The sequence below is a fragment of the Sceloporus occidentalis genome, unplaced genomic scaffold (assembly GCF_023333645.1).
Source record: "Sceloporus occidentalis isolate IW3139 unplaced genomic scaffold, rSceOcc1.0.p SCAF_2, whole genome shotgun sequence".
Classification (NCBI taxonomy): domain Eukaryota; kingdom Metazoa; phylum Chordata; class Lepidosauria; order Squamata; family Phrynosomatidae; genus Sceloporus; species Sceloporus occidentalis.
This window is the reverse complement of record NW_028316982.1, coordinates 184,935,548-184,963,443: the sequence shown is the minus strand read 5'-3', so window position 1 is coordinate 184,963,443 and position 27,896 is coordinate 184,935,548. Positions and strand designations below refer to the sequence as shown.

The 27,896-nt window shown below is 37.4% G+C and overlaps 1 protein-coding gene across 2 annotated transcripts in view; it reads left to right on the top strand.

Moving 5' to 3' along the window:
- LOC149319444 (ribosomal protein S6 kinase alpha-3) overlaps positions 1–27,614 on the top strand; it is a 55,309-nt gene extending 27,695 nt beyond the window's left edge. Inside the window, exons 10-22 of one of the 2 annotated variants that reach the window (XM_089511730.1) lie at positions 4,368–4,438; positions 9,089–9,177; positions 9,277–9,341; positions 9,432–9,534; positions 10,070–10,194; positions 11,078–11,200; positions 12,169–12,258; positions 14,265–14,423; positions 15,653–15,814; positions 16,509–16,585; positions 16,692–16,809; positions 20,207–20,347; positions 21,899–27,614. In XM_089511730.1, coding sequence (XP_089367856.1) covers positions 4,368–4,438; positions 9,089–9,177; positions 9,277–9,341; positions 9,432–9,534; positions 10,070–10,194; positions 11,078–11,200; positions 12,169–12,258; positions 14,265–14,423; positions 15,653–15,814; positions 16,509–16,585; positions 16,692–16,809; positions 20,207–20,347; positions 21,899–22,021 — 1,446 coding nt within the window. In that variant the 3' untranslated portion in view covers positions 22,022–27,614. Of the gene's footprint in view, positions 1–4,367; positions 4,439–9,088; positions 9,178–9,276; positions 9,342–9,431; positions 9,535–10,069; positions 10,195–11,074; positions 11,201–12,168; positions 12,259–14,264; positions 14,424–15,652; positions 15,815–16,508; positions 16,586–16,691; positions 16,810–20,206; positions 20,348–21,898 lie in introns of both variants that reach the window. The other variant, XM_089511729.1, reaches the window with a different exon arrangement.
- Positions 27,615–27,896: the final 282 nt, after the last annotated feature.

The following is a 27,896-nucleotide window of genomic DNA, read 5'->3' as shown; positions in this document are numbered from 1 at the left end:
CTGAGATATTTAAAATGGTTAATTTATTGAGTTGGATTCAAACTTAATCATACTTAATTATTATGAAATCGACATCCAACTCTTTATCTACAAAATAGTATCCTTATGAAATAGAGTAATCTAATCATTAATATTTGTGGTAATTACTGGTTCCAAAAAAGTTGATTTCATTGCAGTTAACTGGAAAAGACATAAAACAGGTATATTATTTCTGTTGCATTTTGATGAATCCTTACATTTTATGTCAGTGGTCCCCAAACATTTTTGGCTACTGCCCCCTTTCTTCTTGATGTCAAGTCTACTGTTCTACTGCACATTCAAAACAACCAATATTGGTTGCTGCTTCCTTTGCCACCTAGTCATCATGGGACCAGCAACCACGTAGCTGGCTGAGTAATGGCTAAGAAGCCTCTTGCCTATGCTAACCTTGTGGCAGAGGCATCACTATGTGATCTGGAGAGGGAGTGTAGATTGCACTGGGTGATGCCACGACCACCACCCTAGCAATGCTACTGTTGCCTTTTGGAAGAAATGGGCTATAGCATTAATGTACCTTGTAAGAAATGAGGAGCTCAACATGTGTGGCCAGATACTGGGGCAAACAAGGCTTCTCCTTTCTCTGCTCACTGAGCTTCAAACACCCTGTCGGAGAAGAGGAGGAGACCAGGCAGGGCTTTCTGGGTTCCTTTGTCCTCCTGGTGTGGCCTAGCCCCATCTGTGAGAGGGAGAAGCAGGCAGGAGAATTGTGGATCAAATGAGTGTGAGGAAGGCTTCTGTTTGCCATTGACACAAGAGCCTTCAGCTTCAGGACTGGGGTGCAGGAGGAATTCAGAGATTTTTCCTCTTAACTCCCAAAGCAGAAGGCTGTTGTATCAATGCTGCTTCCTGCTTTGGGAGCTGGAGGCTGCTGTCTCCCATTGACACACCAGCCTCCTGCTTTGGGAATTAAGAGGAGGAAGGATCCCTGGATCCCTTCTGCAACCCACTCCCAAACCTGGATACTACTGTCTCCCATTCTAACAACAGCCTTCTGCTTCAGGAATAAAGAAGAGAAAGAATCCCTGGATTCCTCCTGCACTCCACTCATGAAGCTAGAGTCTCTTGTGTGAATGGGAGACAGCAGTCTCCAGCTTCAGGAGTTAGGATGACAAAGAAGTTGTTTAGGAATTGTTTATGTCACAATTCTTGCCATTACATTCAGTGATATATAGAATTATTATGGTGTAAAAGTAGTACAAAAAACATTACTAATGATTCTGTATGGTCTGGTAGGGACAGAGGTCAGTGGGGGTTGACACCATGAATACCACCCATGTAATCAGAAATTGTCATTTGATCAACTTTTTGTCCAGATTTAGTGTGTGGGGAGGATTTTTCTTCACAACTTTGTGCAAAGAAGGAGATAAACATGAACGTTTAATTTTGATTGCTCTAAAAAATTAATCTGTTTCTGTTTGTAAATCACTATTTTCCATATGTGTTTGTGACTGGGATATTATTTTGTAATAAGTGTGAACAAAAATGGAATTTTGAACATATCTCAGAATTCTAAATTTTGATTATGTATACGTGATTGTAAACATAAGAAATATTTTAAATGTTCTATTTTTGTTTTAATTGGATGTAATTCCATAATTTTTTTCTTAATTTTATCATAAATGTAATTGACATATTTTTCACTCTTGACTGAAATATTTTGTATACTTGTTTGAAAATTAAGTTTGCTTGGATCAGTTTCCGAAGCACAAACTTGAGACTAATGATTTAAGGTACCACTATCTGTATACCACTTAACATAAGCCAAATAAGTATGTTAAAAAAAACCCTAAATGCCTATACATTATTTTGCAATAATGTTCACACAGTGATCAACTATTTATTTATGGGAAACTTGCTAGCAGAACCTGAATGTCACCTCATCTTTATTGTCAGCAACTGATACGCAAAACTACACTACTTCAATAGTGATGATGATATTTATTTCTCCAGTTAGCACCCAATGATGGTTCTAGCCTTTATGATTTATCTATTTCACCTTTAAAGCCATTACATTTAAAGAGTGTAAAAATGAATCATATCATCTACATAAGCTTTTAGGTTTTTTAGAAGAAATATCCAGGTCTGTTACAGACTGCCAAAATAAAGCTGCTTCGGGTCTCTTTGGAGGTATGCTGTTTAAATGATGCATGCACCCTAAGAATCCGGAAGCTGCACCAAAGCTGCACTCCAGTGCTTAGGAATGGAGTGTGGCTTTGGCGCGACCTCCGGACTCTTAGGACCCAAGCATCATTTAAATAGCATACCTCCAAAGAGACCCGAAGCAGCTTTATTTTGGCAGTCTGTAACAGGCCCCAGTCATGGAAAACTGAACAGATCCTAGAGGCAAGACAAATATTTGCCATGGTGAGGCATGCTCCCTTTACTGCATGCACCCAGTGTTTTCATTACAACTTGTTCAATTATTTCTATACCAGCTAAAAGCTACTTCAAGATTTTGATTTTCTTGTAATTTATTTGTTTGAATTTATGAAATGCCATATAAAAAAATAAATAAAATATAATTCAATAACAATACAAATCTAACCCATCATAAAACGTTATTATCTATAGCTAATATACAAAACAAAGGAAATAAAACCACAGCAGAAAGTAAAAGAAGCTTGTACCACAATTGCTGGCATAGGGAACAAAATTTACTAAAATTTTAACCAGCAAGATAATTTTGGATTATGATGAAGAAAGTATGGCTTTAGGCAACATGAAGCATGCACGCGCACACACACTCTAAGGCTTTTTGTGATACTCAGAGTCTCTCGCTCCAAACTTTTCCCAGAATTAAAAATAATCTTTTATTTTTAATTACCTCTGCATCCTCTGGGGTGATGTGGAACAATTTTGTTATCTTTTTTCAAACTTCTGATTTATTACATGGTTTGGAAAGGGCCCTCTCATGAGTTCAAAATGACTCTGGGGGCCTCAAAAACATGGAGAAATTGCCCCATATGTCTGCTAAAAGGCAAAAGGGGGGATTTTGAGTAATTTTTCTTTTTATAGTAGTTAGGTTAGGGTCATGGGTCAAGTTGAAGACCTCAGCTAGTATGACCCTTGGGTATCTGTTCATTGCCCATGTCTGTTTTAGATGTTGAACAGGTAATGTATCTAAAATGGAATGTCTAAATCTAGAAAGGTCTAGAATAGAAGAACCTTGTAATTTTGTATTGACAGGACAACTGCATGGACCTCAGGGAGTCCTCAGATACAGATACTTGACTCCATATGGAAAGCATTCAAACCAGTTTTAGAGCATTTTAGAAAAAAGATATAATTAGTGAATATAATGAGTGAATATATGAACATCTGACTTCTGCTTCTGTTTACATCAGTAAATGTTGACATGGTTAGAATTTCTCATTATGTGTTGTTGACGGGATTATAGATGTGTGGAATATTTCAAAAATGATGGTATGATCTTATTTGGAAGACAGTACATTCCAGCATGTTTCCCAGCTGAGTGAAACTTAGAAGATATTTCTTCCACATAAAGGTTAAAAACATCAGATGATTGTTAGGGCTCTGCCATTTGAACACGTAGGATGAAATAGTATTTTCTAGCGATTGAAAATACATGATCCACTTATGATATGGCTGGTCTCTATTAATGTTTGCCTTCTTGGCCTTCAGAGAAAATGGTTACAAAAGTTCAGCTGCATTGAATTTTAGTTTCCATTTGCAAGTGACCAGTTTAATAAATTGAGATATCCATAAAAGGTGCTAGAAATATAGAGAGTGAAACATTGTTTCCGGAGGCACTTTACAGAAGCCTTCTGCAATTTGTTGTCTTCTCCATGTATTGGACTATAGCTTCAGTACAACTATTCAGCTTTACAGAATAAAAGATTAGTTGCAACCTGTTTGTGTACTTTCCAGCTCTGCATTTGTATACATGAGTCATTGAGAGATTACATGGCCATTTTCATTTTGCTTAGTATCAGTATGGGTATTTTTCAAAAAAATACCTGTACACCAAGTTTGTGTTTGCTTAGGTGTATGAATGGAAAACAAAATATCACTATTACCTTGAAAGTGGACAAATATAAAGTTTGCCTCACTGAAAGTAGGTGTTCTTAATTCTAGAGGCACAATAGAATTAGAAAATCATGGCTAACACAGTTTCTCAAGATTTCATTCATAAATGCTAAAAATGTTAACATATTGGCTGAAATAAATAAATATGCATTAAACCCTAAGAATTTAAAAGCACATGTACAGATTGGTTTTTTTAATCTGATAAATAGTTTTGTCACAAAGTAAATAAAGATTTTATCCACGTCTTTTAATATAATTGATGAAAGTTTTACTCTATACAGTTTGAAATGCTCACTGGTACTCTACCTTTCCAAGGGAAAGACAGAAAAGAAACCATGACTATGATTCTCAAGTGAGTACACTCTTATTTATATATTTCATCAGGTATTCTACTGGGGATGCCCTCCGGGCTGCACTATCTAATTTCTACTCTTCCCTCATTTTCAAAGGTACAGATAACCCTCACTCCCTAATCCATATTACTAATGTTCTTTTCCATCCTGCTACCCTTCCTATCAAAAATTGAAAGGACATTTAGTCCAGTACTTCTGTAACTTGTAATAACATATTATTCAGCAAAATTGGCTGCCATGATATATTCTCCCATTTTATTAATTTTTCCATCTCTAGTGCTATAATCAAGTTTTAGACAATGTTCTTGTCTTTTCTAATGTTCCTTACTTATTACCAATAAACTGTTCCTTCTAATATTGGTCCTATCTCTGCTACCTCCCAGGTCCTCACCTATTGATTTAGTTCTAAGATACATACTGAGTTTCTTACAACTTAAATTTATATTTTCATTGTAGTGACTATCTAGTAATAGAATGAAAATAAGCTTTATTCCTGTGTTAATAAATGTTTCAGGATCAGCTTTTTGTATCTTCTGATTTTGGTACAAAATTTGATTCTGTAAAATACTCCTGTATCGTGTAATCATACTGAAGTTTATTCAACCTATTCATTTACCTGTACTTTCCCCTGAGTCTTTGTCTGATTGCTGTTGCAGCTTAGACAGCTCTTGTTCCTATATGTAAATACTTATTTCATTGGTTACCCTACTTTCTTAAGTATCACTCCTGTGATAAGATGGTACTTTTATATGGATCTAAAAATGCTTAATTCTCTTTTGGAAATCTTTTTTTTAATTTGTGATTGTTTTTCATATCTTCTCCTGTTTAAGCCATATGGAAGGGATTCCTACTTTACTGAGATTTCTTCTTTGTATAACTTTCTCCTCCTTTGCTTTTAGTCTTCTCCCAACCCATTCCACATCTTATACCAACATCTGTTGAGTATCCTAACTGTAATTCTTATTTACAATTTCATGATTATAAATTTCCTATAAAGTTTTGAGATTAAAACAGGGGAATCATGGTGCAGTGTTCTAAGTGTTGGACTATGATTCTAGAGACCAGGGTTCAATTCCTTGCTCAGTCATGAAACCCACTGAATGACCTTGGTCAAGACACATGCTCTCAGCCTCAGGGGAAGACACTGACAAAACTCTTCTGAATAAATATTGCTAAGAAAACCCTATGATGTGTTAATCTTATGGTCACCATAAGTTGGAAATTACTTGAAGGTACACAACACACAATAGAGTAGTAGGGAGCCAGCATGTTGTAGTGATTTGAGTGTTAGACTATAACTCTGGAAATCAGAATTTGATGTCTTGCTTGGCTATGGAAACCTGCTGGGTGACCTTGGGCAAGTCACACACTCTCAGCCCCAGAAAACATGATAGCTTTGCTGTTGACGTCAGTTGGAACAATTTCAAAGCACACAGAAACAACAGTAGAATGGGAATGATACAAACATTTTTAAAAGTCAAGTAAAACATCTTTGGTTATAGACCAAAATAAGCGGAATGTGCAATAAATTTTTACCATGTAGTCCCAGCTGTTAAGATAAGTGCTCTTGTTAAGGACCCAACTAGCATAGACCAAGCACCACTGTACTGCTGGTTTTGGAGCTTCGCTGGGTTCTGGACATTAGGTGGGGGGATGACAAAATTTTTCACAATGACAGTCTCCTGAAGCCCTTCTCTGCTGTGGTAAAAGACAGTGGAAAATGTGAGATATCTCTGCCTAAGATCTTCTCCATGATGTCCAGTTCATCTTCTCCAGCCAAAGAAGAGAATCAGTGGGCTAAAAAAACAAATAACCTGACCTGGTGTAAGGCAGAAGAAATGTTGTTGTAACACATCCCTCATCCCAGTTCCTCCCTCCAATTTTTGTTAGAGGACTACGCCATCTAATCCCCCCCCTCTCTCTCTCTCTCTCCCCCCCCCCCCTCGTAACAGGTACTTTGCCATTTTATACTTCTTAGAAGTTCACAAGCCATTGTAGTGCCGTTTTTGGTTTATTTTATTTAATCTTTTAGTTTACAGATATTGGTACTTCTGTAAACTTGGGGAATGTCCCAAGTGGGAGAAACTACAGTGTGCCCATGTCATATGCGGGTACGCCTTATGTGACTTTCAGCATACGCTGAAAGCCACACTGGGAAAAGAGATGGCTCGCCCTATAAGGGGTATAAGAGGTCATGGCGTGCGCACGCCCATTCATTTAAATGGGGCTTGAGCATAGGTGAAATTCCCTTTACATGGGGGGGGGGGGTCTGGAATGGATCCCCCGTGTAAAGGAAGGGCGGACTGTACTATTCTTTGGGGTATTCCCCTGCTTTTCTTTTAAACTTAAAAGGCATTCAACTATCAATATTGACTGATAATCTCAATATGTCCACATTATTTCAACAACTTTTAACATTTCTGCCTGATAAACAGTTAAAAAAATGAAGACTGGTTGTACACTTTCATACAAGTGTTTGGTATATCAGGCAGATAAAACAAAATATTGAAAGACTATTTATTGTAGGCTTGAACTCTTAATTGGGTTCCAAATATAGTCAGGACAAATGATCATATTTAGAAGAGGCCTTGGACCTACCACATCCCAACTGACCATGTAGGGAACACCTGTCTGATCAAATTATCAATATGTCCCCAACTACAGATGTACAGATGAGGGTTTTAACGAATTATAATGCAGCAGCCTCCATATACTTCATAAGTAAGCCCAGTAGTTGCAACAGCATCAGTACCATGTGATCATTAAGGTGAACAGTGTTTTATTCACTGTGTATCCTGCACCACCCCAACTGCATAGTGTGAATAATTATAAGCACACGCAGCAAAGGGTATTTTCAGGGGGTTGCTTTCTTTTTCCAGGAAGGTAAGAGAAGCAAAATAAAATAAAACATTTAAATATAAGTTATACACTGGAAGTATACTTTGGAGTAGAAATTAATTTTTAAAAAGTAATGCCCTTGACACAATGTCTTCTAGCAAGTTTTTAAAAAATGCATGAAGTTTGATCCAGTGTGGCCTTTCTTTGAATAGAAGGCTCCTTTTCATAGAAGGATCTGAGATCCAGTAGAAAATCCCACTTTAATGGGAGAAGTATTTCTCAAAGCAACATCTTTCTGATGCCTGCCTCCAATTCTCATACTCTACTGAAGGATTTCCCACTCACCCAGAGAGGATTTTTTGGTTAGTACAAATGACTTCAAGGCCGGGAACAATTGGCAAAAATTTCCCTCTTTCCCCATTGGGAATGTTCTTGAGTGGAGTTCTGATCATGTAAACTCTGGATCCAGTCCAGTATATATTTAAAGCATCAAATGAAGGGAACAACAAACAGAAGAAGGAGAGGCTGGCATTAGCTAATATCTTGAATGCCCTTCTCTCAGATATTTCTGTAATTTTAAATTAAGTAGAAACTACAACTGATAAATATAAAATAGATAATTCCAGGTTATCCAAGGTGTGAACTATTGTTCACCTCTGTAGTTTGTTTTCTTCTTCTTCTTCTTATTATTATTATTATTATTAACCTTTATTTATAAAGCGCTGTAAATTTACACAGCGCTGTACATACAATCTTTTAGTTAGACGGTTCCCTGCCCTCAGGCTTACAATCAGTCTGTTTGTATTTTGTTGATTAAGGGACTGCATATGGTAATATGATGATAATAAAGTCAAACTGCTATTACTGCCATAACCCATTTACTACAAACTTTGAAGTACTTTTTGTAATTACTTATTTTTCTATGGTGATTATTTTTATTCCAGTATCAGAAAATAAGAAGCCATTTTAAAACTAAGAAGCTTAAATGAATCAGCAGTGAAACAGTGACTAATTTTCTGTGTGCATTTTCTGTCTTCACTATATCAAAGCCATTATTATATATGTACCTATCAGAAATAATAAACTAGCTCTCATTCATGGAGTTCTGAAATCTAAAAGTCTCTAGCTGGAGTTGAAACCAGTCACAAAGCATGTATTTCCAAGAAGATCCTCTATTGTAATACACAAAATTTAATCCTAACATTCAAAGCACATTGTTTGTTTCAGTCTACAGTAAGCAGAGCTAAAATGTATCAGCATTACTTTGCCAAATGCAGACTAATGGAAAGCTTCCAGCCACTGATCCAGGAAGTCAGAATTCTAATTTGTGGTGTTTCAAAATAGCCAGTCAGCCTTACCCACTTGGTTTCTGGGGATTCAGATGGCTTACCTCACTGGTTTTAAGAATAATTCCATTCCTTTAAACAGGAATATATTTCAACATAATATGAGAACTTCTGGTGTAGCTTATTAAAGTACTGCTCTAGCTGATCTAGATTTTAGATACATAAACTCCATTCATAGTGCTCTTTTTCAGATTCTGAATGCCATCCATTGAAATTAAAAGTAGAAAACGCACATCAGCAGGAACATGAATGTTGGATTCTAATCTTATGTTAGCCATGTCTTATAGCTGGAACAAGAAAATTTTAGATTTCATATCTGCATGACTGAAGGAACATTTCATACTTTCTGTTTTGTACAACCAGATGTTCAGTTATTGCATTTCCAGACAGTGTTATGTTGGAACAAATGAACATTGATTCCTATGATGAATATTTTTATGCTTTCAATGTGTTTTTATTATATAGAGCCAAACTTGGAATGCCCCAGTTTCTAAGTCCAGAAGCTCAAAGTCTTCTCCGTATGCTTTTCAAGAGAAACCCTGCAAATAGATTGGGTAAAGAATTTAATGAGATTACCTAATTCCGACCCTGCTATTAAACTAATAATGACCTCTAATTTGTGCACTGTTATGCTTATTACTATTTATTAATAGGAGCAGGTCCTGATGGTGTTGAGGAAATTAAGAGACATCCATTTTTCTCCACAATAGATTGGAATGTAAGTTTACAGTACAGTAAAAGCACTCTCACAACATACTTATGTTAATTATTTTAAATTTTTCTAATATGTTACATTTGCTTATCTTAGAAACTATACAGAAGAGAAATTAGTCCGCCATTTAAGCCTGCAACTGGTAGACCTGAAGACACTTTTTATTTTGATCCTGAATTCACAGCAAAAACTCCAAAAGGTAGGATGCAGTTTTGTGTTTAGGAAGTCTTAAAATGTGGTTTTATTCTTAAGCATGTATACTACTTTGAACTGTCACCTATGTATGTAGTGTGTTAAATAAGTTCAATATAGACATATTCTTGGCTTATGTGTTAGCTACTATTTGTCCTTGTTATTCGGGTCTTCCTTTCTAAGAGTTAAAGAGAAGCTGTTCTTTGTGTCTTGCTATTACATTTAGTGAGGACATGGAAGACAGTCTTCTCAGATTCGGCATCTGTGCTTTTGAATTCCTTTCTTAGGGAGTTCTTGTTAAGACTCCATATTTTTATTTCTTGTTGTTTGCTTCCCTCTCTCCAAACAAAAAAAGATCCGAAGAAGAAACAGAATTGTTTGGTACACTGTAACTAGGTACAAATTTTCAGTCTCCTACTGTTAATTTGAACTATTTTCAAACTTCTTAGTGTGATTGTCATGTATGTTTTGTGCAAACTGCCCTGAACGTTTTTTATCAAATATTTCTTAAATTTTGTTTGTTTATTTCTTTTCTTTTTCAGACTCACCTGGCATTCCACCTAGTGCTAATGCTCACCAACTTTTTAGAGGTTTCAGTTTTGTAGCTATTGCATCCGATGATGAAAGTCAAGCAATGCAGACATCCAGTGGGCACTCAATTGTTCAGGTGAATGTTGTTAATGAAGAACTATTTTTATAAGCTAAGCAAATGAAATAAAGTTTTCTACATATGCAGGTAGGCTGCAGAAGCTATTAATCCCCAATAGCCATGGTGGATGTATATCAGTATCAAGAGCACTGTATCTCTCAAAACCAGTTGCTAGGAAACATGAGTCTTTTACAGTGGTCCCCCGGGTTACGAAAGTAATTCGTTCCGCCGCCGCTTTCGTAACCCGGAAACTTTCGCTAGCCGAAATGCCCATAGGCGCTAATAGCGAAAGCCGCTTTTTGGTGCGAAATCGCGCCGAAAAGCACCAAAAGTTTTTTCGTAACCCGAAAAAACTTTCGTAACGCGGAACAGTTTTTTTAAGTAAATTTATTTCGTAACCCGGAAATTTCGTATCCTGGCGCATTCGTATCCCGGGGTACCACTGTACTCATGTCTTGTAAAGGCTATCCAGATGTGGAAGATGATGCTTTTAGTATCAAGTGCTCAAGACATTACACCAATGTCTCAGTTATTCCCATATTCTAAGCAAAAAAATACTCATATTATTCTTTCTCATAATCAGTTTATTTCAGTTCATTGCTCTTGTTATTAATGTTTTTTATTCTTCAAGTATTAAGTAAACATTTGCCCACTTTTTTGTTATAACTGTTATTAGGTAGCTTTGTTTTTTTCACTGCAAACTACAAGGAATAATTTGGTATATCTTTTAACAATATTCTGTTTGCTTGAATATAAGTTCAGTGTGGAAAATGGATAAATTACTGTAGATAATGTTTTCTTGTATATTAAGAGTTATGCAAATCACTTTTTACTGGCAAGCAGTTATATAACATGAAGAGCTAAAAGAATTCATTAATTGATAATGTTATTTTGGTAGCAGTTGCACAGGAACAGTATTCAGTTTACTGATGGATATGAAGTCAAACAAGATATAGGAGTTGGCTCCTATTCGGTTTGTAAGAGATGTATTCATAAAGCAACAAATATGGAATATGCAGTAAAGGTAATTGCTTTCTTATAGCCTGAATATTTCTAGCATATTATTAGTGTTGTTAGACACTGTATGAGATCATTGTGATAATTATTTTAGATAGGGATGAGGTTAAAATTTGGCTCATTTTCAAGTATGAGTTTGTAGTTCCTGAATCTGTACACCAGCTGATGAAATGTAGATATATATTGATATTTGCACTTCTTCAATTTTACAATGCATCCCTCAGTTTAAAAATGTATACAAATAGGTATATGTTAGGGTAAACTGTAAGAGAAACCTATTCACAAAAATGCATTACATTGGGGGAAATGCCTTGTTAAAAGATGTGTATTTGAAGAACTGCAGAAAATGCTTATGATTCTTCATGCAGTCTTCTGGGGAAAAAATCATAAACCTATGTGGAAATGAGAGAAACAGTTTTGAGGTGGGATAAAATAAGGCACTGAAATGGGTGAATTCCTCCATCACTTGTGATAGCTTAGATTGGGTTAAGGAAGCTGAGGAGTATATTGGAGGTTTATGGAGCTGCCTTCTGCAAATGAAGCTGTTGGAGGGAGTGGGAAAGCGTAAGAACCTAATAATAAAAACGCATATGAGGTTAGATGGAAATTTGGTTTCGATTGTGGCTCTCCCCACCAAAATGGTATTTGAATCTGTGCCCTGAGAGATAGAATGCAGTTGGACCTTGGTATCCGTGTGGGATCCATTACAGGGGGGGGAAACCCATAGATACCAAAAACGTGGGATCTCAAGTCCCATGTCCCTTAATTGCAGTGTGACATGTGCTGCTAACGTAGTTGTGTACACATACCACCATTGGGAACTATAAAGCTTGCCATCTGCAGATGTTTAAATTTGTGGATAGCAAGCCTGCAGATAACAAGCCCCCCTTTGTAGTTGTTCTACATTTGAAAAATGTCATTTGAAAAATATGAGATAATATATTATTACCGGTTCATTTGTACCTGCTCCTTTAGGTTATAGATAAGAGTAAGAGAGACCCCACAGAAGAAATAGAAATCCTGCTTCGATATGGACAGCATCCAAATATTATTACTCTCAAAGATGTGAGTAGTTTCTATCAGTATCTTTATTATCATTCATTTGTAAATACCAACACAATGCTTTAGACATGTATAGTATTTAACATTTTGTCAGAATTCAGCAAGTCTGTTCATTAGCTCCCTGGCAATAAATCACTCTATCTCGCACCCATAGTGCCATGTTCTTGTTCCCTCAGCTATCTGTGAATGACAGATAATTTGAAGAAGAAAAGTGTTCTATTACGCTTTTGCAATGAAATATTGATCCTGGCATCTGCAAAAGCCCAAAATGGAAGCTTGTAATACACTCTTCTTTCTTCACGCCCCTCCTGTTATCTGCATCCAATCCATGCACCTATCACCCTCAACCATAAAATTATTTTCGTTGCTACTTCATAACTGTAATTTTGCCATGTGTTTTCCTATGGTCATAGGCAAACCCAGTGAAAGGGTCACTCAACCCCCAAAGGGGTCGCAACCCACAGGTTGAGAACCGCTGTTATAGACCATACTGATTTGTTTTAGTTACGTTTTGTTAACTTTCAAATTTAGTGTACAGTGCACCCGTGCCATACGTGGCTTTAACCTTATATGGAAGGTTAAGCCGCCGTAAAATGAATCGTGCGCGCACTGTGCCGAATGTGGGAATGCTCCCCTATTGAAACTTATGGGGTTTGAGCTTATGCATTTTTCCCCATAGGCAGAGGTGTCCGGAACAGATCCCCATGTATGGGGAGGGTCCACTGTAGTATCTGTTTGTAAGTAATATTCAGTATTTGCAAGTTCTCAGTGGTGTTCCAGTCCAGGGTGTCATCTGGTCTGGGAGCAGGGCTTTGGAGGACTCCAGGAGTGGGACCAAAAGGCCACACTCTCTTACTCCTTGCCCAGCACTGTTTTACCTGTGAATAAAATGGCACCAGGCAGGGATGTGGGGTGTGCTGGGCCCTCTTTGTCCCTGCCCAGCACTGCTATATTCAAGAGTAAAGTTATACCAGGTGGGGAGGGGGGCACTCAGCCAAGTGTCACCCCTCTCCTGGTGTGTCACCCAGTGCAGTCTGCACCGTCGCGCACACACACCCTGTAACACCACTGCACATTCTACATTTCAGAATATTTTATGGATTCTTCAGATGCTGCTCACTTTATTTAGCCGGTGCTCAGCAGCTTTTAGTAGCATTATTTTGCCTCTCACACTTTGTAGAAGAGAACCTGTGGAAAAAATACAGTGGTTATTGATTTAAAAGTGCTACCCTGCAGCTTTGAGCCACTCTCTGTTTAGAGATGCCAATATTTTTGTGAAATTTACATTATAGCTTCTGGGGAATTATAAGGCCCTGTGGGAAAGTTCTTCCAGCTAAGATCTCCTGGATGGTCCATTTAAATAATGAGCATGACGGAAAAGACACACATTAGGAACAGAAGATTTGGTTCTTTGTATAAATAGATATTGATCAATTATTGAAAGAGACAATAAAAAAACATGGATTGCTTGTCAATGTTAACATCATATTTGTAATTTAGTTATAGGCTTAGCATATATGGCTTTTTTAACAAGGGCACATTTATTGTCAATATTATGGTGGGATACAGACTACCCAAAGCGGGTGGTCTCCTGCTGCCCTAGTTTGCTCCGTGGGGAAGCCGCAGCCTCCTTAAAAGATGGGTTCTTCATGCGGCACGCATGCGACACCACAATGCGCCAATGGCGCACTTGCGGCGTCACAAGTGCGCCGGGATGTGCGGACGCTAGACAGGGCGACCTACTAGGGTTAGGAAGCGTCTAAAAACTACGCTCCCGGGCAACCCTAGTACGTTGTCAGGATATACTAAAAGGCTCATGTAAACAGGGCCTATGTTACCCTTTTCTTCTCCAGTACTGTTGCCCATACTATTTCCTTCATGAGTTTTATTGACTTTGTTTTTTGCTTGTTTGGTTGGTTAGTTGGTTTTGCATTTGCCTTGCTCTTTTCTGTTTGACACTTTCTGTAGTTTGGCATGACTGAACACTTAAAGGATATGTTACTTTCCAGGTGTATGATGATGGCAAATATGTATATCTGGTAACTGAACTTATGAAAGGAGGAGAGCTTTTGGACAAAATCCTTAGACAAAAATTTTTTTCTGAAAGAGAAGCTAGTGCTGTCCTTTTGACAATAACAAAAACAGTCGAATACCTTCATGCACAAGGAGTAAGTCTTGAAGAGTTATTAAATTTATTATTTGAGCTGACTCTTATTTCTTTCTTGGTAGGATGTATTCTTTCATTGTGCTTTTTCACTGGAATTTCTTTGAAATCTGTATTATCCTTTCTTCAGCTTTAAGTATTATTTACATACAGGCTAGTATTTAATGCAGGTATACTTTTAAAGTAAAACAATAAGAAAGTAAATAATAATTTTCCAGCAGTTTTATGGTTGTCACTGAAAACTGTTTCCCCTTGGAAGGGGCTCCACTAGGCAGCTCTTGATGTATACTGTGGGCTTATAATGCACATTGATGCTGTTCCTCAGAACATTTCCAAGCCATTGTTTTCACTTCCTCCAATTCTGAATGTCAGAAATATTTCCACAGAATATTGCTAGTCCACATGACAAGTCAACATTAGTAGTTCCTACCATAGGAAAGCAATTTTCAGTATCATTCATATCACCACTAGAATGAGAAGGCAAGGGAAGACCAAAACTTGAAGCCACACTGAGAATAAGGCATGATGGATAAGGTGGAAAACATGGCACCCCAATTCAAAAAGGATGTTGACAAATGGTAGCATATCCAAAGGGAGGGCAGTTAAAATGGTGAAGGGTCTGGAGACCATGCCCTCCGAGGAGTGATTTAGGGAGCTGGGTTTGTTTAGCCTGAAGAAGAGAAGGTTAAGAGGTGACATGGTAGCCTTGCTTAAGTATTTGAGGGGTTGTCATTTTGAGGTTGGAGCAAGCTTATTTTCTGCTGCTCCAGAGAATAGAACCTGGAACAAAGGATGCAAGCTATAGGAAAAGAGATTCCACCTAAACATTAGGAGGAACCTCCTGGTGGTAAGAGCTGTTCGACAGTGGAACACACTCCCTCAGAGTATAGTGGAGTCTCCTTTGGAGGTTTTTAAACAAAGGCTGGATGTCCATCTGTCAGGGTGCTTTGATTGTGTGTTCCTGCATGGCGGGGTTGGACTGGATTGCCCTTGTGGTCTCTGTGAACTCTTTGATTCTGTGGAATTTTATAAAAATCAATACTTATGTTAAGAATAAATTTTAAGCACAGGACCAAACATTATAATTGTAAAATTAATTTCCTGAATATCTCTAAATAGAAGCTGATGTTGCAAATATCCTTTCATAGCTTTTTGTTAATGGGTGAAGTATAAACAAAAAAAGGTATGCCATGATTTCAGTATAAATCACAATCCTATTTGTTTGCTTTTTAGGTGGTGCACAGAGACTTGAAACCTAGCAATATCCTTTATGTTGATGAATCAGGCAATCCAGAATCAATTCGAATCTGTGATTTTGGCTTTGCAAAGCAACTGAGAGCAGAAAATGGCCTCCTAATGACTCCTTGTTACACAGCAAATTTTGTTGCCCCTGAGGTAAATATTAGGTACTTTCTGCCAAAACAAAAAGCTTTCTGAGTATTGAACCTATCTTGAACTTCTTTTTAAGAAATTTAAGCCAGTTGATCAGACACAAAATGAAAGGTGTTTTTATATAAACGTTTTTGTCTATATTTTTATAATTTTATATTGCTCTAGTCTGTCATGGCTATGAATTACAGTGTGCCCTTCTTTTACGGGTATACTCGAGCCCCATTACAAGTAATGAATGTCATGGTTGCGGCGGTGTGTGGCGGCAGCGCGTGCGCACCACAGGCACACACACTATTGTTTCTTCCGGCGCACAGCGTCAGAAGAAACAGCGCTACTTTCAGTGTATGCTGAAAGCGGCGTATAAAGCGCCCGAGTATGATGCGGGCACACTGTACTTACTCTGGATAAAATTTTCTTGTTTTTTTTAATGCTTCTATAGTGGTGATACAATGAGCTTTAAGTACTGCTCAGACTGTAGTGCCAGTCCCTCACTTTAAGTACTCATTTTAGTGAGTTGTCTTGTTTAAGAACTATAGATGCTGGCCATGAAAGCCTTTGATTTCACAATTCATTGTTTCTTAAATACACAATGAAAAAAGTCTGATTCTTTCATTTTTCAGTGAATTTTAGAGTAATATCAAAAATCAAAGGAATTCTTTTTGACTGTAGAAACAATGAACAATTTTTCTTTCCATAGGTTTTAAAAAGACAGGGCTACGATGCTGCGTGTGACATATGGAGCCTTGGTGTTCTTCTCTATACAATGCTGACTGGGTATGATTTGTAGTGTTTCTGTTGTTTATGTTTTTAGTGCTACCTGTGGTAGCTGAATTGCATCAAGGAATTTGAAATAATACTACAATACTTGTGTTTACATTAGCTACACTCCTTTTGCAAATGGTCCTGATGATACTCCCGAAGAAATTTTGGCACGAATCGGTAGTGGGAAGTTCTCTCTTAGTGGTGGATACTGGAATTCTGTTTCTGATACAGCTAAGGCAAGTATATATTAAATTCTTTTAATTTTGTATAAGATACAGTATAAAAATGGTTTTATCTAGGGATGACCTACTTCTTGCTCCCCACATGTAGTGCAATCCTACCTAGGGCTGATGGGAATTGTAGTCCAGCAACATCTAGTGGGCTACAAAGAGGCCCACCCTTGTTTAGTCAGTTAAGTGCTCTTGAGACTTCAACATCATTGCAGATAAATAAATATTGAGTGTTCAGTAAATTATTAAATTAAACAAGGCACAATTAGATTTTTTTTTGTATTACAAACATAATTGGGCAAAGTAGCCCTTCAGTTTGTGTATTATGCCCCAATTTTGTACCATATCCTGCCTCCAATATTGGGAGGTCTAAAATTTGGCAGTCACACCTGCTCCCCCTGAAGGCACTTCCAATTACCAGAAAATACAAAATCCCTGGATTTAAAACAAGCCTAGGAAATTCTGAGACTGGTTTGAAATACCCAATTGCATTTCCTGAAAACTTCTGGGTGTGTGATCATTGAATTTCAAGACACAAAATAGGGATACAGAGTTGAAAAAGTTGAGTGAAAGGGTGAGTGTCATCTTGGTGGGGGCTCCCGTGGAAATTACCGACCTATGATTTAAGATGGATAAGCATGTGACTCCCCTGTTGAAACAGCTTTGCTGGCTACCAGTCCATTTCCAGGCAGAATTCACTGGTTTTGACTTCTAAAGCCCTAGATGGCTTGGGTACAGCCTATCTGAAAGACCGTATCTCTTTATGCAAGTCAGCTCAGGTTTTAAGATCAGCAGAGGAGGGCTTTCTTTCAGTCCAGCCATCTTTGGAGGCAGGTTGGTGAGAACCCGAGAGAGATCATTTTTAGCGGCTGCTCCACTCCCTTCTCTGAAAAGTTTGCTTGGCCCCTTCCCTGTTTTCTTTTCACTGACAGGTGAAGACATTTTTATCCAGGCAGGCCTTTAAATTTTTAGTATGGAGCACTAGTGGGTGTGTGATGCGGAGTGGTCTATTTTTTTTATCTTTTTTTAGAAATTATGTTTTAAACATTTTAAGGCGGGTTATAGACCGCCCATTTGGGGCGGGCTGCACCCGCCCCTTTCCCCGCTGTATCAGGGCCTCAGCATGCAGACCGGCAGCCGCTGAGGCCCCGATCCGCTGCTTTTCAGGCTGCGGGGAAGCGGCAAAACGCCGCTTCCCCGCAGCCTGAAAAGGGGTGCCCTTGGGGCTTCAAGCCCCAAGGACACCCCGCGGCGGCAGGGAGGGGGAAAAAGGGGCCACTTGGCCCCTTTCTCCCTTGGTTCGCTGGGTGCAGCCGTCTGAAGGCTGCGCCCAGCAAAGCAAAGCGGCGCCTCAAACCAAGAAGGAGCTCTGAAACGGAGCTCCTTCCTGGTTCGCGCAAAGGGTGCCCTGGCGCGGAGCGAGGACGTCACGTCCGCGCCGCCCCGTGTAGAGGCAGCGCGGCCGTGACGTCCTCATGACGGCGGCTGTCATTTTTTACGCGCAGAGCACGTATTAGGGTTAGGGAGGTGCGGAAACACCGCACCTCCCTAACCCTAGTATGCGCTCCGCGCGTACTTTAGCGGCGGTCTATAACCCGCCTGTGTGTTTTTAACTGTTTTAAACATTTTTTAAAAAAATGTTATTTTTAACTTTTGTAAACAAATGTTTTAATTTAATATTTTTAAAATTATTGTAAACTGCTTTTAATCCCATTTTAGGAGAAAGGCGGGATAGAAATTCAATAAATAAATAGTATTGTGGAGGTGTTCTCTTAGGCATTTCTTAAGAGGCTGGTTATTTTCCCCAGCTAAATATTTTGGCATTTTCACTGCACCACTTAAACAACAATGCTGCTGTTGCTGGTGGTAAAACAGTGCAGTATGTCCTTTTTGGTTCTTGTGGTCTATGAATTCTGTTGTTTTTTAGGTATATCTGCAATAAGCACAATGACACTGGAATGGTGTCCTGTAGGTCTGGTTGTACCAATCAGAATATTATATGTTATATGTTGTTTGCTTGTGTTCCTTGAATGTGCTACTTACCAGGATGTCCTTAGAACTGCTGATTCTTTTTCAGTTAAGTATGAGACTTACCTTGCTTACATGGTGTGTTCTGTCCGTGTGTTTGTGCATTTAAATGCAATTAAAAGTGAAAGTACAGTTGAAATGGTTAGACTGTGGTCTACCTTGTTTTTTTAAAAGATCATAATGTATTTTTGGGAACACTTTGTGTAAGGTCAGGCACACTACTGTTTGTGGGTATTCTGTGTCCATCAGTTCTGTTGGTGTACTGGATTTATGTTTCCAAAATTAGTATTAAAGTTGTATTTTAATCTAGGGAACTTTTTATAGAAGAAATTTCACCTTGAGAGATTTAGAATGTGAGCTATCAAACAACAAACATGTGCTAAATCTCTGGATAAAGAGGCACAGAGTTGATTTCCTGTTTTTATTTTTAGACACAATAAATGAATTTCTAAATAAGTAGCATATGGCCATCCTTGGTGTATTCCTACTGACAAAAGTTCATTAGGTCCATTTCACTTCCTCTCCAAATGGCAAAGGGACTATCAGTGTACCTGAGCCAGAGTATAATTTATAAATCTTACAAGATTTATGAGAAAGTATACATTTATACATAGAAGAACAAGTTGCAAAAACTAGAGCTGCGAAGTCACATTCTCCAGGATTTGTCTACAGGTGAACAGGACTTAACAAGGAAAGAGTGAAGATGTAGGCAACAGACATATGCAAGTTTTGGTGCCTTATCTGCAGATGCGGAGAACTGGGAGAGGAGGAAGAAAGGGCTAAGCACAAAAAAGGACAAAGCCAGCTGAAGCCAGTAGTTGGTCTACTTAATCACCTGCTCACCTGGCCTCAAGATTATGTTCATGATAGTATCTTCAGAATTCTGGCACATATTTTACTGGTTTTCTCAGTTTGGGGGTTTTAACTGACCTTTTAATTGTTTGAGTGGGTTGGAAGTTCTTTAGTGACACTTCTTAAATTTTTAGTAAAAACGATACTAAAATTTGGTAGTTGTTGGGGGTTTCAAATGCATAACAAAGAAGCTGGGTTTCTCCACCCTTCTTTAAATAAGGTCCTAAAAATATAATAGGACACAGAGGTTTTTAAAACACCTTGGGCATCTGAAATTTTGTTGGAGAAGTCATGTGTTAAATTAGTATTTCCTTGCTGTTTTTAAATCACTATCAGAAAATGTTTGCCTTCTTAATTGCTAACGTTTATTCTTGTAATAAGAGGATACATTCAGAAATATTCATGTATTTTCTGTAATTTGTATGTAAGAACAATATATACTTGCTTGAGATTCAGGATTTCACACTTATTGCATATCATAAGCCATAAACCTTGTTTGTTCAATTTAATTCATTGTCCACAGGACTTGGTTTCGAAAATGCTTCATGTTGACCCTCATCAGAGATTGACTGCAGCCCAGGTCTTAAGACATCCATGGATTGTTCATTGTGACCAGTTGCCTCAGTTCCAACTAAACAGGCAAGATGCTCCACATCTTGTAAAGGTAAATAAAACCAACCATAAACTCTTTCTCCCTGCTTGTTTTCCAGAGTATCGTGTTGCTGGCTGCACTTTCACTCCATAATTGTTTAGCCCTTGCTCCCCGTGCCCATGGCACTCCACTCTGCACTACCATTTTCCTGCTCATGTCTGCTAGATTTTCCTAGGAAAACACCTGTTTACAAGGCTAATTTTTTTTCATATACCATAAAAGGTTTCATCACTAGGATAAAAAACTGTAATAAGTGAGCCTGCAAACACCTCACTGTCAAGGAAGTCTTTTCTGCATATTTCTAAACTTCATTTAGAAATGTGTGGGGACTTACTAGAGCCATATAAAAAATTGTCCACATTTATTTTGTTGTTTTTTTTTCATGCAGTGTGGGGAGGCTAAACTGACTTTGGCCAAGGAGGCCACAAACAAAGCAGAACATGGGCTTTTTATGCAAATAAATTGGCAAAGGCATTCATTTCTTTCTCTATTTCAGAACAACGCTTAGTGCTATGCCTGAGCTTATGTTATCTTTAGTAAGCCCAAACCAGAGTTTTAAACTTATTTTTAAATAAGGCTGAAAACAGGGTGTTAGTATTAGCTGTGGTCCAGATTAGGTCAGATCAGAGTTAGCTCTGAAACAATATGGATTAGGTAATGCCCATGCAGGAAGACCAGAGAAGCAGGCAAGCCTGTTGATTACACCTTATTATCCATTGTGTGCCTTGAAGTTGTTTCTGACTTATGGTAAACCTAAAGTGATCCTATCATGGGGTTTTCTGAGGCTGAGTGTGTGTGACTTTCCCAAGGCCACCCAGTGGGTTTCCATGGCCAAACAGAGATTTGAATCCTGGTCTCCAGAGCTGTAGTCCAGTGTTCAAACCACTATGCCACGCTTATCATCCAGCTATTGGGTAAATTCAGCTTTCCATTGGCAAAACTTTCAGAATTTCAGTTCTTCATCTCACCTTTCCCTTCTCCAGTTCACCATGCTTCCCTCAAAACAGCTACAGAGATGAGGATGGGGAGTCCTCCTTCCCTGTTCTGCTGAATTCTGCTGTTGTCTCAGAGGATATCCACTGTTGGATCCTGCCCGGTTTTAGGCAGTTGTCCAAGAGAGTACCTGACCTCTAAAGGCTAGGAGAATCAATTACCCTAAATGAAAACAAGATAAATACTGCAATATAGACATGCTGTTAGCATTTATGTGATTGTATGTCAACTGCCAGTGTAGTGTAGTGGTTTGAACGCTGGACTACAAATGGCGACCAGGGTTCGAATACCGGCTCAGCCATAGAAACCAGCTGAGTGATCTTGGGCATCACACTCTCTAAGCCTCAGAGGATGGCAAACTCACTCTGAAGCAACCTGCCAAGAAAACCCCATGATAGGTTTGCATTAGAGTCGCCATAAATCAGAAACAACTTGACAGCACAGATTAACAATATGTCAACTGCAATCAAATTCCACATTATTAAAAATTATAGCTTGTTTAAAATAAAGTAATCCTCCATCATGATTTTTATGACAGACAAATCACAATTGTAATGCTTTTCTTTTTAGGGTGCCATGGCTGCTACATATTCAGCATTGAACCGCAATCAGTCACCAGTTTTAGAGCCAGTAGGCCGTTCTACCCTTGCTCAACGAAGAGGCGTCAAAAAAATTACCTCAACTGCTCTGTGAAGTGACCTCAGCTGAAAAATGTGGTACCATAATAAGATGATAGCACAAATCATGGCAACAGGTAGCACATATCCAAAGTACCTGCAAGCACACTGTTCCGTTTGGTACCTGTTATGCTGCTGCTCCTGCTTTCATCTTTTCCCCCCTTTAAACTCTTGATGGCAGACTTTGCCCTTCAGATGGAATATAATGTGGAATCAATGGAAAATGAACTGTTTGTGGAGACAAAGGAGGATTCCAAACACTTCTCATCTGTCACATTAAATACACTGAATAAAGCACTTGGCACCAATAACATTATTTTTATAGGCAATGTTTCTTCTCCCTTTAAAATACTCTTCATTACATGTATGGATGGACAGTTTATGTTAAGCACTTAGCTTAAACAATATGTTTATATTAGCACTGTATAATTTGTGCCATCCAGCATTTTATATGTTTTTTTAACTTTTCATAACAGTACACTTCTGTACTGCTTCCTTTTAAATGCCTTCTATTTAGAATGATCAGTTTTGAGAATTAAATCTGATTAAAATGGTTAATCAGAATGTTTGGACATCTCTAAAAACAGCTTGACTGTTAAACAGCTATTGAATGTAATTCTGTGAATGTTTTTCCTTGCCTGTGTCTTTCCACAGACACTTTGTGGGACGTAATGGGAAACTAGAGCTGTTATAACATTTAATGGCATGATATGTTTCTCACCATCACTCATGCAGCCAACTCTGTACTGAAGCAAAAAATAATAATTGTATATTTCCATCATGGGTATCTTCTATTGGACATTGGAAACCATTGCAAAATAATTTCACTTCAGTTCATTTCTTTTAACATTGCTGCTTTAATGTAGGGAAAATTCCTACAACTGTATTAAACAGCAATAGTGTGGGAAACACTATACAGAGCATTGTTCAGTAATATGTAAAGTAGCAAGAATTCTTTGTGTTCAGGAAATCATTAATGGCAGGTCTGTTGCATTTAGGCTGCTTTGTCTATTTTCAAAACACAATCAGAAGCAGAATGAATTATGAGTTGAATGGAATGCACCCGGTATCTTCAACCTATTTCTGGAGATTCTGCTGTCAAGATTGGGCTCTTTGATTAGCACTGCTAGTCTGTAGACCAGCACATTTGTACGTATGGTATATTATAACAATCTAAAGCCGCAGTCAAACATATTGAAAAAGACTAAATCCCATTGAACACAACGGAACCTACTTCTGAACCTTCTTCCATTTTCTGAGGAAGAAAAAAATGTCCCTGTGCCCAACTTATCATTTTTAATTGACTGGGGATGTTTGTTTTTGGGAAAGTACTGAAGTTGTATTATGAAGAATACAATCTTGTGAAGAACAATATACTTTGGATGGATTATCCCAGTGTTCTGCCAAAGAAATTATTTTTATGTAATATTATTTCTTCTTTGTCTTGTATTTTGTCAATTACTTAATTTCACTGTAGTGTGAAAAATTGAGCTGGAAGACAGAAACAAAATAGGCAGTGATTAGTAATAAGCTTGCCTTTCCTTTCAGCACTGAGTCTCACGGTTAGTCTTCCATTTACTTTAGATTTATTTGTAGTATCCTCCATTGCTTTGCTTCATACTTTTGCCTTACAAGCTGATGCAAATATTTTGACTTTATTGTGTCAGGTTATCATAGCATTTATTTATAACTGGTCTTTTAGAAATCAATATACTTTTTTCTCTCAACATCAGAGTAGATTGCAAATATTCTTTTGCTTGTAATTCCACTAGAAGCCACTAAGTTAGTCACCCAGGGGCCTTTGACTATACTGTTGGTTAGTTGTTGTTCTGCGATCCAGTTTTCTTCTGTTATGTTTGAAAATCTTTCAAAATTATTTTTGCATAACAACTTCATTGCAGTGGTAATTCCAAAATGAGTGGTTCTCTTAACTATGACCTCACTGCTGTGAATTTAAAAGATAGTTGCTAATCATGATGTTGATTTTTCTGACCACTTTCTAGTGATATGGTAGTACTTCATTGTCTGGGCACCAGATACTTTTTATTCCTCTTTCATATGATTTGGAGTGTTCTTTGCAAAGAGTGAACAATCCAATTTTCTTGGTTGGATTTTCTGAATTTGGTTTATAAAATATTGGATCAATACATTAATTTTCTTCCTCATTCCAGAGTTTTTCTACAGATTAATAGCTCTACAGTATGTATCACTGGTTAGAATATTCTTCAAATGCTGGGTTCCCAGCACCATAATGTCTCTGAAGTTACCATGATCCAAAGAATTACCATACAAACAAACATTCTGATGTGTTTCCAAATTTTTAAAGAAGCAAGCTAAAAACCTGAGCATATTTCAGATGATGTTACTTTCTACCAGGATAAAATTTAAAGCAGCTCAAAGGGAAAATATGATTTCCTATAGAATTGGGTTCATTCAATGTTATCATGGATGGGCTAGTTGTAATTTCAACATGCCTGTCATATTTTAAAATTGATATGGAAAAGTTGAAACACTTAAGAGCTATTGAATAAGATTGAAAATTTTACAATTCATTTTCTCCTTCTGGAGAAAAATAAAATAGGTTAAAGGTAATTGTTCCCTTATTAGTGAAAGTTAAGCAACAATAAAATGTAATCTGGGGAAAAAAACCTTGAGAAAACAGTTATTTATTATAATATAACCTCTTGTTCTTACCATCTGTGTTCTCAGATTTTAGCTGCACATTTTCATGGGAAATGAATCCAGCCTAGTGTGAAGGTAGTTCTTTTTCAGGAACTGCTTCCTCATGGAGGCATTTATTTTATCAGATGATTTAAAGGTGCTAGTCCTTTTACACTTTGCTGTTTCAATATGATCATAATTTTGTTTCTGTAGATAGAAGTTCCTTGTTTTGCATTCAACTTCTCTCAAAAAAGAAGTCTGGCATTTAAATTATTACAATACTTTTAAAATGTTATGTTTACAAAACAACATTGCACAGTTAGATTCAGGCATAGCCATTCATATGTTCTTCACTTGGACTTTGTGTCAACCAGTTTCTAGTCCAATTTCACTTAGGCTATAATCTGAAATACATGTTTTGGCAGTAAGCCATGGTGAATACAGTAGGATTTACCTTTGAATAAACATGCAGTCAGATTATACTGCATGAGTTCTTCTTTCATTGAACATTTCCATGTGACTGAAGAAAAATGTGAATTCCATCTCTAGTTATCTTAACAACTGTTTTTTCTCACACAGATATGAAGACTTCCCCCTGTCTGATCTCTTCTTTACAGTCCAGCTTTTTGTTAAATGTTCTGTAGCAATAATCTTGACTTCTTTCAAACAACATATTCCTTAAGAAGTCCAGCTTTTCTTTGTTTTGTGATCATGTATTAATATGGAATGGATAAAATTTTCAATGTTCATTAAGTATCTTAGCTTTTGGTCCTGAACATTACGAGCAATGATCAGGAAATCTCATTTTCTATAAAACAATCCTATAACCAAGAAAAACACATTTAACGAAACCCTTTGGCTTCATTTTACTTGTCGGTGTATTCCCAGCACATTCAGGAAGCTATTTAAGTATATAAAGTTTATACTGTCTCTTAAAAGTGATTAAAATGTTTATATAATGTTTTTTCCTTGCCCGCCATTCCTTGGGTCAGCCTTCTGAAACATTTAAAACTGATGTACTATAAGAGAAAGTACTACAATAGGGGGAAAACAGTTTTGAAATGACTAAGAGTAATAACCACTGTTAGCACTTTGCTACATCTCTCCTCTGGTAGCCTGAAAAATTAGTATCAATGCATACAGTAAAAAAAACAAAATAATGAAAAGAAATCCTGTGTTTCCTAGGCAGAAATGGATTTTCAAGCAAGATCAATGACGGATATGAAAGAATAATTCCAAAACGTTTTAGACTGCTGATTCATCCATGGTTTCTTAAATATAATTTAGAAAGAAATGTGCAAATGGATCTTGTAGCACCTACAAAATTATTTCTTAGAAATAATTCACTGAGAAGATATCCTGATACTCTTCTTTAACCCTTTCATGGGTTGTAACTTAGGCCTGTTACAGACTGCCCAAATAAAGCTGCTTCAGGTCTCTTTGGAGGTATGCTATTTAAATGATGCATGGGTCCTAAGAGTCCATAGGTCGCGCCAAAGCCACACTCCATTCCTAAGCACTGGAGTGCAGCTTTGGTGCAGCTTCCAGATACTTAGGATGCATGCATCATTTAAACAGCATACCCCCCAAAGAGACCTGAAGCAGCTTTATTTTGGCAGTCTGTAACAGGCCTTAGACAAGTAATTCTTACTTTGCTTTCCTAACTGTGGTAAGAGAAAAGACATGCCAACAAGAGATTCAGTCTTGGCAGTTTTAAGCCAGAAGATTTATTTATTACCACTTTGAATTTTCATTCAGGCTCTATTATTTAACATTTTAAAAACTGGCATGTTCTTGTCACTATGATGAACATAGTTAAAATGTATTGCCATCTGAAAGGAAAAATTTAATCAGCCTTTGCCATCTCTGATAATAGAACACAAATGGCCAAAAACAACCAATCTATGACAGGTTGTCAGGAGCATAAGTTTAATTAAACAAGCCACTTTCTTGACCAGTATTGAGGGCTTTTGATGCTTCTTATTCTTACTACTCCTATACTTTTTCTAGAAACTATGAAATGTGAAGTGAACTGGAAAGGGAGAAAGGTTTTAGGGCTGCAGTTAGATGGCTAGCAAAGTATAATAAATGATCAGTTATGTTTTCAAGACCGGGGCAAAAGAGAACGGATTTGCTTCACTTGCCCTAGTTAGATTAGCTGTCTTGCTTATGAAGAGTAAACTAGTGAAAGTTTAAAACTGATTTTAAATTTTAAAAAATCAGGGTATAAAGAAATAAATTTAGGGTTTTTTGTTACTGTAAATGTAGTAGATCAACTAAATCACTGCTTTCCTGATAATGAAATGAAAGAGTTAAGGTATGCAAATCCTTCATAAGCGGTAATGAATAGCTTTTAACTCATGAAAGTGATGTATATGATTAGCTTTATCTTGATATGTCTGACCTAATCAAAGGGAAAGTGCACTCATTGAGGGATGTAATTATTTTACAGTTCTAGTGAAAGGGTGGGGTGGGGTGTGAATCTACATAAAGAGATTTGTTTTTAATATCAGAAAATATTTTTCTACAGTTCTGTACAATCATTCTTTATATTGACTTCTTCAGCATGGCATGCAGATCTAAGATACAGTGACATGCATTTGACTGTGCTGTATCTTTAGAGTAGATGATTAAAATAGCATCTGTCAGATGCTTTTATTAGCATCATGGAACTGAAATACTGGTTGTGTTATGTGTCATCAAGTTGACTTTGACTTATGGCAACCTTGTGAATGAAAGACCTCCAAAGGCTAAAATGTACTGAATACCTTGCTTTACTGAGAGCTGTTTATGTTTCCCAGAATACTGTATATGTGTAATCAGAATTGTTCCAGACATAACCACAGAAGAGCCTGGAAAATTACTATTGCGTGTATCCTTGTCAAAAGGCAGGTTTTGTACTCTTCAAAAGAAACTGAATTTATAGAGCAAGTAAACTTTTAAAAATATTGATGTGTGTTTGTGTATTTCACTTTTTCTCTTTGTTACAAAATTGGTATGTAATAATATGGAATGATAATACGGAATTTCTGTTTTACCACAAAATCCAAGATCTTTTGTGGCATCTTAAAGTTTACAATGTTTATCATACGCTTTCATGGTCTGTAGGTGTTTTCACTAAATGCACCTTAGTTAGCAGATTGCTATACATTTGCTTGGGTGGGTAAGCAAGGTCGGTAGGGTTATTAGTGGGATTGAGAGGGAATGCAAATGTATTTATTTTGTAGCAT